Below are 14,891 nucleotides of genomic sequence, written 5' to 3'. Positions count from 1 at the left end.
TTATTGTCTCCTCTTTAGTCATATTTTTCTGTTAAAAAGGGAGAGAAATTGAAATGTGATGGATAAAAGCAGCACTTAAACACTGTTTCAAAATGAAGTTTCCTAGAGTTCAAATATAGAGTAAAAGAAAGGAGCAATATTCTTGATACCATTTTTTGTGAATTTTATATACATGCTTCATGCGATGATGAAATATTTATTTTTCTTTCAATTACAATGGTTTCTTATTTCTTTTTATCTTCACTTCACTATTTGTTTCTTGACATAACTGCTTGGCTCTTCTTTCATGATCCAGAATTTCTTTGGGAAACAGGTTTTTCTCATCAAATATTGCTTTCAATGCTGCAAAATGGTGTAGAAAATGACATATAAATTGTGCATGGTTAAAGATCCAATTATATGAACTAGTGGGGAGAAATTTTCAAATTTCACTTCTTCTTGAAATGTGGATGTTTTTCAAACAAAGAGTCTCCTGGGAAAATTTTCTCTTAAGCTTCTGCTATTCCTTTTAATTCAATTTAAATGTAAAAGTTAAATTTTAACAGAGTTCATCTATTAATGTATTTATATCATTAAATACAATGATAGAGATCTACCATTTAACAGGAAAAGACTAAAGAGGCTTGCATTTTCCATTTTTGTTTTTTCATCTACTTAACAACAATCAAGGACTCTTACAAAGCAAAGAACAAATTATTCTGTATTGAAATAAAACAATTAAAATCATCAGAAACACAGCATGACTGCATGACTAAACAAGCACATCTGCCATTACATCCTTATAGGATAGTTTGATCTGCAGGGATCTGTGGCTTCAGAAGACAGCCAAATTAGCCCCATGAATGGTTATATGTGTTAGTGAGAAGCAGGAGGAAATTGTGCCTTGCACTCCAAAAAATATTTTTTTGGCCTTTTGCTAAATTTTGTCATTTTAACAAATGCTTATTGAATATACATTATGTACTATGCTCAGGTATAAATGGGGCACAAATATGACTAAGTCACAGGCTTCCTTCCAACTGGTAGAAAGTGGGAGCTGTAGCCAAATAACCAAATATCATCTAGAATAGGATCTGCTCTAAGAAAATATGAGCAGTGTAAATGGTGGTTAAACACATGATGAGGTTGTAACAATACACACAGATCAGAGAAAAGATTTTAAGAATTGGATGCTATTTGAGATAGACCCTGAGGCCCAGAAAGAATTATCACTGATAGCAAGGACTATGGAGATGAGGAAAAATTTGCAAGGGAGAAAAGGAAAGCCAACTACAGGGGACAAAGTAAATACAAGTATGGAGAAAGAGAGCTGCTCTTCTAGCCACTGAGTAATTCAGAAAGATCTAACAGAAGTGTAAGATATACAAAGTAGAATGATATTTGAGCTGGACTGAGGGCCACTTTAAATACTAAGCCAAAAAATACAAAACAAAGAAACTACACAAACATTAAAAAATCCTCACAGTATTGAAGCATCTTTATACATTTGGATTTAAAAAAAAAAGAAAACCCAAACTCTCCACTTCCCATACAAACATAACTGTAAATGTCAGTATCTTGCCCTCTTTATTCTTGGATATTATACAAGAACAACCAGGAAAGTAAGAGGAAATAACTTCACAAACAATCTCTATGTTCAGCAAAACTCCAAGGTAGACCTAACCTGCAGGCTACAAACCATGAAGAAGGGCAGCAAACAGCAGAGACTGGACAGAAATCACAAAGATAAATTGCTAAGTATGGAGAGAGCAGCAGCATTTCAGAAAGTGCTGGCAAAGAGAGGCTCACTAAATATGAGGGGCTCACCCTGAGGTCCAAACACTGTATCTTTCATTTATATCTATGGATGCTACACGGGGTGAACAAGGCTGGAAGCTGGAAGCAAAAGCTCTCCCCAAGTTCTCATGTCGTTCAGAGAAACATATGAGGCAGGACTATATAAAGAATCTCACCTACAGGCCATATTTCACTAAAAGAAGACCATCTCTACAGGTTATAAAACTTGAAGGCCACACTGATTGCACGTCCCAGGCACTCGGCCAGGGACCTGCTACAAATTTCAAGTTTATGAAAACCAACCTCAATAAAGATAATTAATTAAAAGAGTAAATTAAAAAAACACTGGCATAGCATGGACACAAATATATTATCAACCAAATTAAAACTAATTTTTAAAAGAGCAGCAAAACTCATCAATACGAATATCACCACCAGGAACATGTTGCCAGTAGACAAATATTGTTACTAAGAATTTTGAGACAAATTAAATTTCAAAAATTGAAAAAAGTGCTTATCTCTGTATGGAAGATCACAGAGCAAGAGTGAAAGAACTCAGGGAAGAGAGGAAGACACAACGGGAAATGATGAAAAGTCAACTGGCAGAACTTAGGGGAAAAAAATACCACAAATGAAAACAGACTGCTGGTAACACAATGGGAAGCATAAAGTATCCGAGTGAGGAAAACAAATATGAGAAGATGAAAATCTAAAAGAACAAATTAGAGGGAAATGAGAGATGTTGGAAAAAAGATCCAGCAAGCATAAATGGGATAAGTCTTTAAGAAAGAAAATGTAAGCAGAAATATTTTAAAGCATTCTATAGTAAATCTACCCTCAAATAAGAGACAACCTGACATACTGAAACAACCTGCTGTTGATCGCCTCTTTAATAGCCTTGCCTCCAAACAGAGTCACATTGTGAGATGCTGGGGGCTAGGCATTTGGGGAAACTCAATTCAGCCCATAGCACGTATTTTGGAACTTTTAAGCTCCAATGAAGCTTCAACCTTGCCTCTGCATTTTTGGTAACTTAGTTCCAAACCTAATCACAGTTTTATTAATATGTCTTCACTGTTCCCAAATTCCGATCCCTTTATTTGCTGGTAAATTTGATATTTCTTGGTATAATTTTATGTTTTGTATAGCTTAGAGACAGGCAATCCTTGTTACTGGCCTGAGACAATTTTTTTTAATTGTGGAAAAGATGGAGTTTGGTGATATCTCTAGTGGAAAGAGGAGTTGGGGGCAAAAAAGATATAAGTAAAAAATCTAATTTTTGTTTTTTTCAGGGGGGTAAAAGACATACCTTGTGCCAGAAATAATAGACTCAGAATAGTCAAAAACAATAGCAAAATCACTAATTTTTAAAGATAAAGACAGAATCACTTGAGAGCCAACCTAAATGACCTAGTCACTCAACTGAAGAGAAATAAATGTCATATATTAGATATCTTCATAGCAACGATCAATACCAGTAGACAATAGACAGAGCAACTTCCACAAGAGAAGCAAGCAAACAATATGTGAGGTATCAATATTACAAACATCCAAGCTGCCCTTCAAATCTGAAAACTACCAATAGTTTCAACATGTGGGGATTTCAGGGTTTAATGCTCCCAACAGTACTTTTCAGGAAATTACTACAAAATAAACTGAGAAATGAATGAGGAAAATTTGGAAATAGATATGGTGGTGAGCATTGAATGTATTTAATATTTAAATGTATCAGTTCAGTTCAATTGCTCAGTTGTGTCCGACTCTTTGCGACCCCATGAATCGCAGCATGCCAGGCCTCCCTGTCTACCACCAACTCCCGGAGTTCACTCAAACTCATGTCCATCGAGTCGGTGATGCCATCCAGCCATCTCATCCTCTGTCATCCCCTTTTCCTCCTGCCCCCAATCCCTCCCAGCATCAGGGTCTTTTCCAATGAGTCAACTCTTCACATGAGGTGGCCAAAGTACTGGAGTTTCAGACTCAGCATCAGTCCTTCCAATGAACACCCAGGGCTGGTCTGTTTTAGGATGGACTGGTTGGATATCATTGCAGTCCAAGGGACTTGTAAGAGTATTCTCCAGCATCACAGTTCAAAAGCATTAATTCTTTGGTGCTCAGCTTTCTTCACAGTCCAACTCTCACATTCCATACATGACCACTGGAAAAACCATAGCCTTGACTAGACGGACCTTTGTTGGCAAAGTAATGTCTCTGCTTTTCAATATGCTATCTAGGTTGGTCATAACTTTCCTTCCAAGGAGTAAGCGTCTTTTAATTTCATGGCTGCAATCACCATCTGCAGTGATTTTGGAGCCCAAAAAAATAAAGTCTGACACTGTTTCTACTGTTTCCCCATCTATTTCCCATGAAGTGATGGGACCAGATGCCATGATCTTCGTTTTCTGAATGTTGAGCTTTAAGCCACCTTTTTCACTCTCCTCTTTCACTTTCATCAAGAGGCTTTTTAATTCCTCTTCACTTTCTGCCATAAGGATGATGTCATCTGCATATCTGAGGTTATTGATATTTCTCCTGTCAATCTTGATTCCAGCTTGTGCTTCTTCCAGCCCAGTGTTTCTCATGATGTACTCTGCATATAAATTAAATAAGCAGGGTGACAATATACAACCTTGACGTACTCCTTTTCCTATTTGGAATCAGTCTGTTGTTCCATGTCCAGTTCTAACTGTTGCTTCCTGACCAGATTTCTCAAGAGAAACCTCATCCAAGGTAAGGAGCAGTGGCTGTGCTTTGCTGGAGCAGCTGTCAAGAGATACCCCACGTTCAAGGTAAGAGAAACCCAAGTGAGATGGTAGGTGTTGCAAGAGGGCATCAGAGGGCAGACACACTGAAACCATAATCACAGAAAACTAGCCAATCTGATCACACAGACCACAGCCTTGTCTAACTCAATGAAACTAAGCCATGCCATGTGGGGCCACCCAAGACAGATGGGTCATGGTGGAGAGGTCTGCCAGAATGTGCTCCACTGGAGAAGGGAATGGCAAACCACTTCAGTATTCTTGCCTTGAGAACCCCATGAACAGTATGAAAAGGCAAAATGATAGGAAACTGAAAGAGGAACTCCCCAGGTCAGTAGGTGCCCAATATGCTACTGGAGATCAGTGGAGAAATAACTCCAGAAAGAATGAACGGATGGGGCCAAAGCAAAAACAACATCCAGTTGTGGATGCGACTGGTGATAGAAGCAAGGTCCAATGCTGTAAAGAGCAATATTGCATAGGAACCTGGAATGTTAGGTCCATGAATCAAGGCGAATTGGAAGTGGTCAAACAGGAGATGGCAAGAGTGAACATCAACTTTCTAGGACTCAGCGAACTAAAATGGACCGGAATGGGTGAATGTAACTCAGATGACCATTATATCTACTATTTTGGGCAGGAATCCCTCAGAAGAAATGGAGTAACCATAATGGTCAACAAAAGAGTCTGAAATGCAGTATTGAGATGCAATCTCAAAAATGACAGAATGATCTCTGTTCATTTCCAAGGCAAACCATTCAATACCACAATAATCCAAGCCTGTGCCCCAACCAGTAACTCTGAAGAAACTGAAGTTGAATGGTTCTATGAAGACCTACAAGACCTTTTAGAACTAACACCCAAAAAAGATGCCCATTTCATTATAGGGCACTGGAATGCAAAAGTAGGAAGTTAAGAAACATCTGGAGTAACAGGCAAATTTGGCCTTGGAATATGGAATGAAGCAGGGCAAAAGCTAATAGAGTTTGCCAAGAGAATGCACTGGTCATAGCAAACATCCTCTTCCAACAACACAAGAGAAGACTCTACACATGGACATCACCAGACGGTCAACTCTGAAAGCAGACTGATTGTATTCTTTGTAGCCAAAATGGAGCAGCTCTTTACAGTCAGCAAAAACAAGACCAGGAGATGACTGTGTCTCAGATCATGAACTCCTTATTGCCAAATTCAGACTTCGGTTGAAGAAAGTAGGGAAAACCACTAGACCAGTCAGGTATGACCTAAATCAAATCCCTTATGATTATACAGAGGAAGTGAGAAATAGATTTAAGGGACTAGATCTGATAGAGTGCCTGATGAACTATGGAATGAGGTTCGTGACATTGTACAGGAGACAGGGATCAAGACCATCCCTATGGAAAAGAAATGCAAAAAAGCAAAATGGCTGTCTAGGGAGGCCTTACAAATAGCTGTGAAAAGAAGAGAAGTGAAAAGCGAAGGATATAAGCATCTGAATGCAGAGTTCCAAAGGATAGCAAGAAGAGATAAGAAAGCCTTGGAGCGATCAATACAAAAAAATAGAGGAAAAGAACAGAATGGGAAAGACTAGAGATCTCTTCAAGAGAATTAGAGATACCAAGGGAACATTTCATGCAAAGATGTGCTTGATAAAGGACAGAAATTGTATGGACCTAACAGAAGCAGAAAATATTAAGAAGAGGTGGCAAGAATACACAGAAGAACTGTACAAAAAAGATCCTTACGACCAAGATAATCATGATGGTGTGATCACTCATGTAGAGCCAGACATCCTGGAATGTGAAGTCAAGTGGGCCTTAGGAAGCATCACTATGAACAAAGCTAGTGGAGGTGATGGAATTCCAGTTGAGCTATTTCAAATCCTGAAAGATAATGCTGTGAAAGTGTGGCACTCAACATACCAGCAAATGGAAAACTCAGCAGTGGCCACAGGACTGGAAAAGGTCAGTTTTCATTCCAATCCCAAAGAAAGGCAATGCCAAAGAATGCTCAAACTACCACACAATTGCACTCATCTCACACGCTAGTAAAGAAATGCTCAAAATTCTCCAAGCCAGACTTCAGCAACACGTGTACCATGAACTTCCGATGTTCAAGCTGGTTTTAGAAAAGGCAGAGGAAACAGAGATCAAATTGCCAACATCCACTGGATCATAGAAAAAGCAAGAGAGTTCCAGAAAAACATCTATTTCTGCTTTATTGACTATGCCAAAGCCATTGATTGTGTGGGTCACAATAAACTGTGGAAAATTCTGAAAGATATGGGAATTTAAATGTATAAGTGAAATTAAAACAGCATAACCTCGGATGACAAATTAGAAGGTGAATGCCAGATACAATTAACAAAAACTGGGAAAGTAAGAAAGAAGTTTCATTCTTGATAATTCAGTAACAGCTGAGAGAAAAAGGACTTAAACCAACAAGTCAAGTGATAGTAGCAAAAGCAAATTTAACAGAAGCACAAAGATCATATTATTGCACAAAATTGTGTGGTAGCAGAGGGAGAGGAGAATGAAGAAACATGTTCATTTTATCATCAGTCAACATGAATCTAATTGTCACTGTCCTAGAAAATAAAGTGGTAGAAGAATTATATAAACCTCTGACTATAAAAGTACTACCAATACAAATGTATAACAACCCCCCAAATAAAAATAAAGAAAAAGATTACCGGTCCAATGAAAACTTCAGCATCATGGGATAGAGAATTCTTACTGAATAATGTTTTATATGTTCTAATATTTGACCAGTAGGAACATATGCTGTTTTTCATATAAGAATCTGTGTATATGTTAATTATTTATTTTTGGCTGTGCTGGGTAGTTACTGCTTCATGCAGGCTTTCTCTTGTTGCAGCGATCGGGGGCTACTGTATAGTTGTGCTGCATGGGTTTCTCCTTGCAGTGGCTTCTCTTGCTGCAAAGCAGTGGCTCTAGATGCGTGGGCTTCAGCAGTTGCAGCACATGGACTCAGTAGCTGGTTGGGGCTACTGGGCACAGGCTCAGTAGTTGTGGCACCTGGGCTTAGTTACCCCAAGGCAGGTGGGATCTTCACTGACCAGGGATCGAATCCATGTCCCCTGCGTTGGCAGGTGGACTTTTATCCACTGAGCCACCAGGGAAGCCCTATATTTTGTTAATAAGATGCAACCTGGACCTACCTCATAAGCAAAGCTAAAAATGAAAACACTTTCCACTGCCCTAATACCAGCAACACAAGATGATGTGGATTCCTGCCAGTTCGTAGTTGATTCTGTCCTCCGTGCCTGCAGGTAAGCACTGTAGCATCACAAGGCATTCTGAAGGTCTCAGAATTCTCCTGAGGACCACTGTGAAAGCAAAAATGTTGCTTCTGAAATAAACGCTAGTATTTTACTGAGATGTATCAAAACTAGATGGGGAACTTTCATTGTAACTGACTGGTTTGGGGGACCATTCAACCAATAATGAACCAAAAGGCCTTTGTAAGTTCTTGTCAGGGATTATTTATTTATTTATTTTTGAGTTAAAAAACAAATGATAAAAAATTCATATGCAAGGCTGGATACCTATTTCCTGGGCCTGGAGCTTACAATTTGGAGAGTTTTCTTTAAGAAAATGAACAAAAAATTACAAATACAAAATTATTCATAAAAGTGGCTATGTATTTAGAATGAGAAAATAAATCTCAACAGATTACTGGAAGCTTTGTAGAGCTGAGTCCTTTTCATCTTCAGATTTCTTTTACAAAAGGCACCTGAAATGTTTACCTGGAAATGATCCCTGCTTGCAACCTGACTTCCTCTCCTTACCCAGAACACCCTAAAACTCCTTGTTGTTGCTGTTTTTCAGTTGTTAAGTTGCCTCTGACTCTTTGTGACCCCATGAACTGCAGAATGGCAGGCTTTTCTATCCATCACTATCTCCCTGAGTTTGACCAAACTCATGTTCATTGAGTCAGTGATGCCATCCAACCATCTCATCCTCTGTTGCCCTCTTCTCCTCTTGACCTCAATTTTCCCCAGCATCAGGGTCTTTTCCAGTGAGTCAGCTCTTCACATCAGGTGGCCAAAGTATTGGAGCTTCAGCTTCAGCATCAGTCCTTCCAATGAATATTCAGGACTGATTTCCTTTAGGATTGACTGGTTTGATCTCCTTGCTGTCCAAGGGACTCTCAAAGTCTTCTCCAGCACCACAGTTCGAAAGCGTCAATTCTTCGGTGCACAACCTTCTTTACGGTCCAACATTCACATCCATACGTGACTACGGGAAAAACCATAGCTTTGACTATATGGAACTTTGTCAGCAAAGTGATGTCTCTGCTTCTTAAAACACTAAGTTTGACATAGCTATTCTTCCAAGGAGCAGGCGTCTCTTAATTTCGTGGCTGCAGTCACCATCCACATTTTGGAGCCCAAGAAAATGAAATCTGCAGTGTTCTCACATTTTTCCTGTCTATTTGCCATGAAGTGATAAGGTAAGGCAAGGGTTAGTCGCTCAACTGTGCCCAACCCTTTGCGCTCCCCTGGACTGTAGCCCACCAGGCTCCTCTGTCCATGGGATTTTCCAGGCAAGAATACTGAAATGAGTTGCCATTCTCTTCTCCAGGCGATCTTCCTGACCCATGGCTTGAACCCCAGTCTCTTGCATTGCAGATGGATTCTTTACCATCTGAGCCACCATAGTGATTAGTAACTCCTAATATTCACAGGGGTGTTTGTGGATAAAACTTATATAACTTAACCTACATTAACTTCACTGACAAGCTCCTATATGTGGCAAAAGTCACATCATTAACCTAATACATTCTAAATGAATAATGGTCCTCAATTCATCTCGCTCCTCAGAGTAACAACACCTGCTGGATTCATGGCATAATGTTTGCATATGAGTGAGTCTGCCATGGATTACGATACATGTAAGAAACCATTATCCATTTATTGAACCTCTTTAAGATTATAAAAGAGTATCTTTAACCTTGCTGTGATGACTCGTTTTCATTACAGACTTCTGAAGACTCTTCTCAGTTATACAATCAAACACTAATCTAGGTGTTGCTCTGAAGAAATTTTGCCAATATAAAGTCCCTAATCAATGGACTCTTAGTAGGGAGATTATCCTGGATAATTTGGGAAAGCAAGACTTAGCCAGTTAGAAGACCTCAAAAGCAGGACTGAGGCTTCCTTATGAGAGAAAAGAAATGCCAGCATACTGGACAAAGGCTTCTGCTTGTGCCCACGGAGTTCCATGCTCTTCCTGTTTTAACTGCTGTGGATGACAGCTTTAGCCTGTGCTCAGTCTACCCATAAGCTTCCTTCCTCACTCAGCCCTACTCTTCTTGGACTTGCTGCACCAGACCTCACAACCCCATAAGGTGATTCCTTGTCATAAATTTCAATATATGGACCTGCTAGTTTGACTTCCCTGAACCCTGACGGATACACTTGCCATGAAGTGTGTTGTTTAAGGTAGAACAGTTGTGAAGGATGAAGTGTTCTTATGGAGACAAATAGACTATTTATCAAGGTTCCTGTGATTTGTGACTGGAATCTGTCAGATACTCCTTGTAAAGAAAATTTATATTTATTCAAACATGCAGCTTATCTTAAAGCACCTTCAAGTTCCCATATAGGTGTCATGTAGAACCTCAAGCCTCAAACTTCTTGTCCCTTGGGTCCAACAACTTACTTGTAATCTTGGTGAGTGGGTCACTCAGAAGAATTAGTAACAGCCAATGTATTTGGATTCATTGGGTCACATTCCATCTTTAAGCCTTCTAAGACTTCCTTCACATTTAAAATTAACCCAGGTTTATTGCCCAGGCTACATGGCCCCATGTGACCTGATACCTAACCCTCTCCACCCTCATCTCATGCCCCCTACAAGCATCTCTCTCACTCTGCTCCAGCAAAACTGACATTTCTGTCCCTAGAATACACCAACATTGTCCCCACCTCAGTAGCTTTACACTTCTGTTCCCATCCTTGGAGTATCCCGCCCCCAATTGTTTGAAGAACTATTTCCTCCTATCTTTCAGGATTCAGCTCAACAATCAGAGAAACTTTCACTGATGCTGTATCTAGTCACATCCCATCACATTATCTTGCTTTATTTTCTTCATACCATTTGTTAATGTGTGCATGCTAAGTCGCTTCAGTCGTGTCTGACTCTTTGTAACCCTATGTAGCCTGCCAGGCTCCTCTGTCCATGGGATTTTTCAGCCTAGAATACTGGAGTGGGTTACCATGCCCTCCTCCAGAAGATCTTCCCAACCCAGGCATCGAACTCGCATCTCTTACATCTCTTGCATTGGCAGGTGGATTCTTTACCACAAGCACCACCTGGGAAGCCGCCTTTTATCAATATCACTATCCAAATGTACCTTCTTATATTCAGTTATTTAGTTATTGCTCCTAGGTGATAAATTCAATAAGTGCACAGACCATGTCTGCCTTTATATCCCATACACCCTTAGCATGCAGCATTGTGTCTGGTATTTAGAAGATGGTAAATATATATATATATATATACATATATGTTGAATAAATGAACAAATGAATGAAGATTCTCCAGGCTTGTAAAGGGGCAGGCTCACTACTCACACTTTCAAATTCCTATATTCCAGAGACCCAAGGAACTCTGTTATGGTATAGAAGGGTGAATTTCCTTGTCACAAATCTGTATATCCATCCACTAACCATAGCACCTGCTCTTAAAAATTAACATCAAGTGTTATCAGTAAACATTTACAGTCTCTAGTTCCTACTCAGGGAAAGATGACATTATACATTGATCACTTTATTTTATAGTTGGCTGCCCAACAAGATCTGTTAATAATGATAACCAAAAGGCGTTTTAAACATGATGAAAAATGTGGTGGTCATGAAGCTATTCAAACATTTTCGTGAAAATAAAATGATTCAGTGATTTTAATAAAGCAAAGTTAATCTTTTGTCATCTGATCTCCCCTTTGCCCCCTGATTGAAGACTAACTATATATCAGATGAACAACAGTGCCTTTTCCAGAATCTCAAGAGTAGGAATCATGAGAATCATACAGTGTGTACCTTCACAGATTAGCTTCTTTCCCCATGGTGAAAATGCAAAATTGTATGGCCACTTTGGAAGATAGCTGGTCGGTTGCTCTACAAACTTACCAGCATTTGGTGCTGTCAATGTTCTAGATTTTGGTCATTCTAATGAGTGCATAGTGATAACTCATTGTTCTTTTTTACTCTGAATTTCCCTGATGACATATGATGTGAACCATCTGTTGAATCTTTTAAAAAATGTTTTTTACATGTTAATGACTTCTATTTTGTAGGACTCAATTTATGGTGCTATCATGTAAGCAAAGATATAATAGGAAGGATTTTTTGTTTCCTTCTAAGATGTCTCTGAGTTTTGTGCTCAATCTGGACCTTCAGTTATCTAAAATTTCCTGGAATGAATAACATGTAGAAATCTCTTATTTCTTACTTAAACTGAATATATCTATAAATATATTCTCCTTGTATTTAATTATTTGTTCAAGTAAGAAGATTTCCATAATATCAGATTCTTTTTCTTTACTGATACTAGATTTAAGATTGTATTATAAAGCAAGGTGGATTTTATATGTATATGTCTTACCTATAGAACTATAGAGAGCAATGAAAACCCAGTATTGACAGTATTGACTCTAGCATATCCTTCTGAGTAGGCAGATTCTAGCTGAGTTCATTATTTTTGAACTATTTTGCCCCTCTTTGTAAATTGTAGGTTGCCATGGATATGCAAACTCTATCTCATCTGATAGAGTTTTAACTGACTTGCTCCTGTTCCTTGAAAACACCACTTTTGGCACCCTACCTGCAAACTGGGTCAGAGGCTATTATCTTGTACAAATTATCAACCCCAACTTATGAACTGTGGTGTTGGAGAAGACTCTTGAGAGTGCCTTGGACTGCAGGGAGATCCAACCAGTCCTTTCTAAAGGAGATCAGCCCTGGGTGTTCTTTGGAACGAATGATGCTAAAGCTGAAACTCCAATACTTTGGCCACCTGATGTGAAGAGTTGACTCATTGGAAAAGACTCTGATGCTGGGAGGGATTGGGGGCAGGAGGAGAAGGGGATGACAGAGGATGAGATGGCTGGATGGCATCACTGACTCAATGGACATGAGTTTGGGTGAAGTCCGGGAGTGGGTGATGGACAGGGAGGCCTGGTGTGCTGCAATTTATGGGGTCGTAAAGAGTTGGACGCGACTGAGCAACTGAAATGAACTGAACTGAACTGAACCAATTTTTCAGTTCCTCTAGTTTTCTTCAGTATCTAACTACAATCCTCCAAACTTATTCAGTTCTTCTTACATCTGTCTAAAACTGAGAGCTAAAACCTGACAGTCCAAGTCGCTAGGCTGCCTTGTCAGGACCTCCCAGGCTTAGAAACAACTGACCTTTGCCACTCCCTCCTAACATCAGGCTCAACTGGTTTTGCTGGAGCAATGCCAGCAAGAATCCCCAAGAGAGACTTCTTAGACACTGTTCTGCCCCACCCAGAGAATTCATGATCACCTCTGGGTTGTCCAACAATGAGCAGTATTCATTCATCTTGAACAAAAGTGAGGTGGCTAACAACATTGAACCTTACCTGAATCCTGTAAAACCAGAACATGAAGGCAGTTAAGAAAGTCACATTCTCTCATGTTCTGGAAACAGATGACAGCAAAGAACCACTCTTTTCTCTCTCCTTCTGCGATAAGGCCTTCTCCACCCTCCTCACAAGTCTGATAAGACTCATGGATTCATTGACCTGTCTCTATAACAGCTCAAGCCCCCTTCCTTTCTTGAGATATTCCTTTTTAGTGAATATTCTTCATCTTGCAATAGCTTCAATACAGTTATCTCTTACCTCATCCTGTGCATTTTGTCTTTGACAGAACAACAATAACAACAGCAAAACAACTCACCCGAGGTATCACGAATGCAGCATTTTCTCTACCCTGGAAGTTTTAAAGATGTTTTAAGTACAATTTGAATGACTTCTGGGGAATTTATTGACAAAATCTGACCCAGAGACACTTCTAAGTAGCTTCCAGTTTTTTGAATAAAGCATATCAAAAAGGGGTTTCAAGCTGTTTGAGAACCCACAGGGAACAACTTGGAAGCTAAAGAGAGATGGTGAAAGATGTTTCAACTTGAAAGGGAAAGAAAGAAAATACAGAAGAACACTGAAAAACCCAGTAGGTAAGATTAAAAAGTCACCTGGGGGTTACGAAGTGTTTGAAAACTGTCCCAAGTTCCAAAATAATAGTTTAGAGTGTTGAAAGTAAGTCTGGCAAAATGCCTCTCATCATACAATCCCCAAATAACCTTCCAAACACTGTAATTATGGAGATTTCAAGAATGTACGTAAAATGCAGTGCAAAGACTTAAGGTAGACTCTGTAATGATAATGTGGAGGGGGGACTATATTGGTGATTGAGTTTTTTTAAGATTTTTTAATTGAGATTTTTTTAACAGATTTTTTAAGTGCCATTTATAATAGTAATTTTCAAATTCAATAGTCTCCTACAAAAAAGGAGACGAACAATTTTAAATGAAAGTGATAAAAACAGGCAAATATTAAGTGAAATAGCTGGATTTATAAATCATCATAAGAATAGGTTGCCCAGGAATTGTGATTTCATCACTATTTGAACAAGAGGGGCTGCATCTAGAAATATTAATAACATGGACACCTGCCTGAATAACATGGATTCTTCTCAACTATAATCCACCTTTTACTGGTTATGCAAAACTAGATAAATTATTTAAACTCTTCTTCTATGCCATAGAGCCTATGCCAGAGACCCTTTATATAGTAAATAGGGGCAATAATAATCCCTATGTCATAAAGCTATTTATTGATGATGTAATAATATCATCAATTAAAAAAATATATTAAACTTTGATTAGGTGACAGGCTCTGTGCTAATGTTCACAACAACATTATGGGGAGGGTAACAAATATGATGCCTATTTTTAGTTGAAGAAACTAAGGCATAGAGAGTTTAATTGACCTGATCAAGGTCATACAGGTAGCAAATGTAGTCTTGATTTGAAGCCATGCTTATGCTAGAAATTTGGTCCTTACTATATCTTTATTGCTTTGAGTCTTCCAGGTTTTATTCAAAAGACAACCATAACCATTGACACCTTATAACTTAGTAGGAATAATGACTGTGATTTCAAAGGTTACCAAATAATGTGAAGAACAGGAGTGGAATAAAAAGCACGAATAGCCAGGGAACAGGGTACTATGCCAACTACCAATGTTTTGCTCCTCAGTTCCCATTCTACCCTTCACTGCTTGCTGTGTGATAATGGTCTGTGCCAGCATGCTAAGTCG

At 39.0% G+C, this 14,891-nt stretch overlaps 1 protein-coding gene across 1 annotated transcript in view; it reads right to left on the bottom strand.

Annotated features, from left to right (window-relative positions):
- Nucleotides 1-220: 220 nt before the first annotated feature.
- The window catches only part of WDR49 (WD repeat domain 49), a gene marked incomplete at its 3' end in the record, with an annotated part of 163,306 nt that continues 148,635 nt past the window's right edge, over nucleotides 221-14,891 (bottom strand). The window contains exon 18 of the mRNA XM_052645401.1: nucleotides 221-342. Coding sequence (XP_052501361.1) covers nucleotides 221-342 — 122 coding nt within the window. The remainder of the gene's footprint in view (nucleotides 343-14,891) is intronic.

This window comes from Budorcas taxicolor, chromosome 1, assembly GCF_023091745.1.
Source record: "Budorcas taxicolor isolate Tak-1 chromosome 1, Takin1.1, whole genome shotgun sequence".
Lineage (NCBI taxonomy): Eukaryota > Metazoa > Chordata > Mammalia > Artiodactyla > Bovidae > Budorcas > Budorcas taxicolor.
This window is presented reverse-complemented; position numbering and strand designations above follow the sequence as displayed.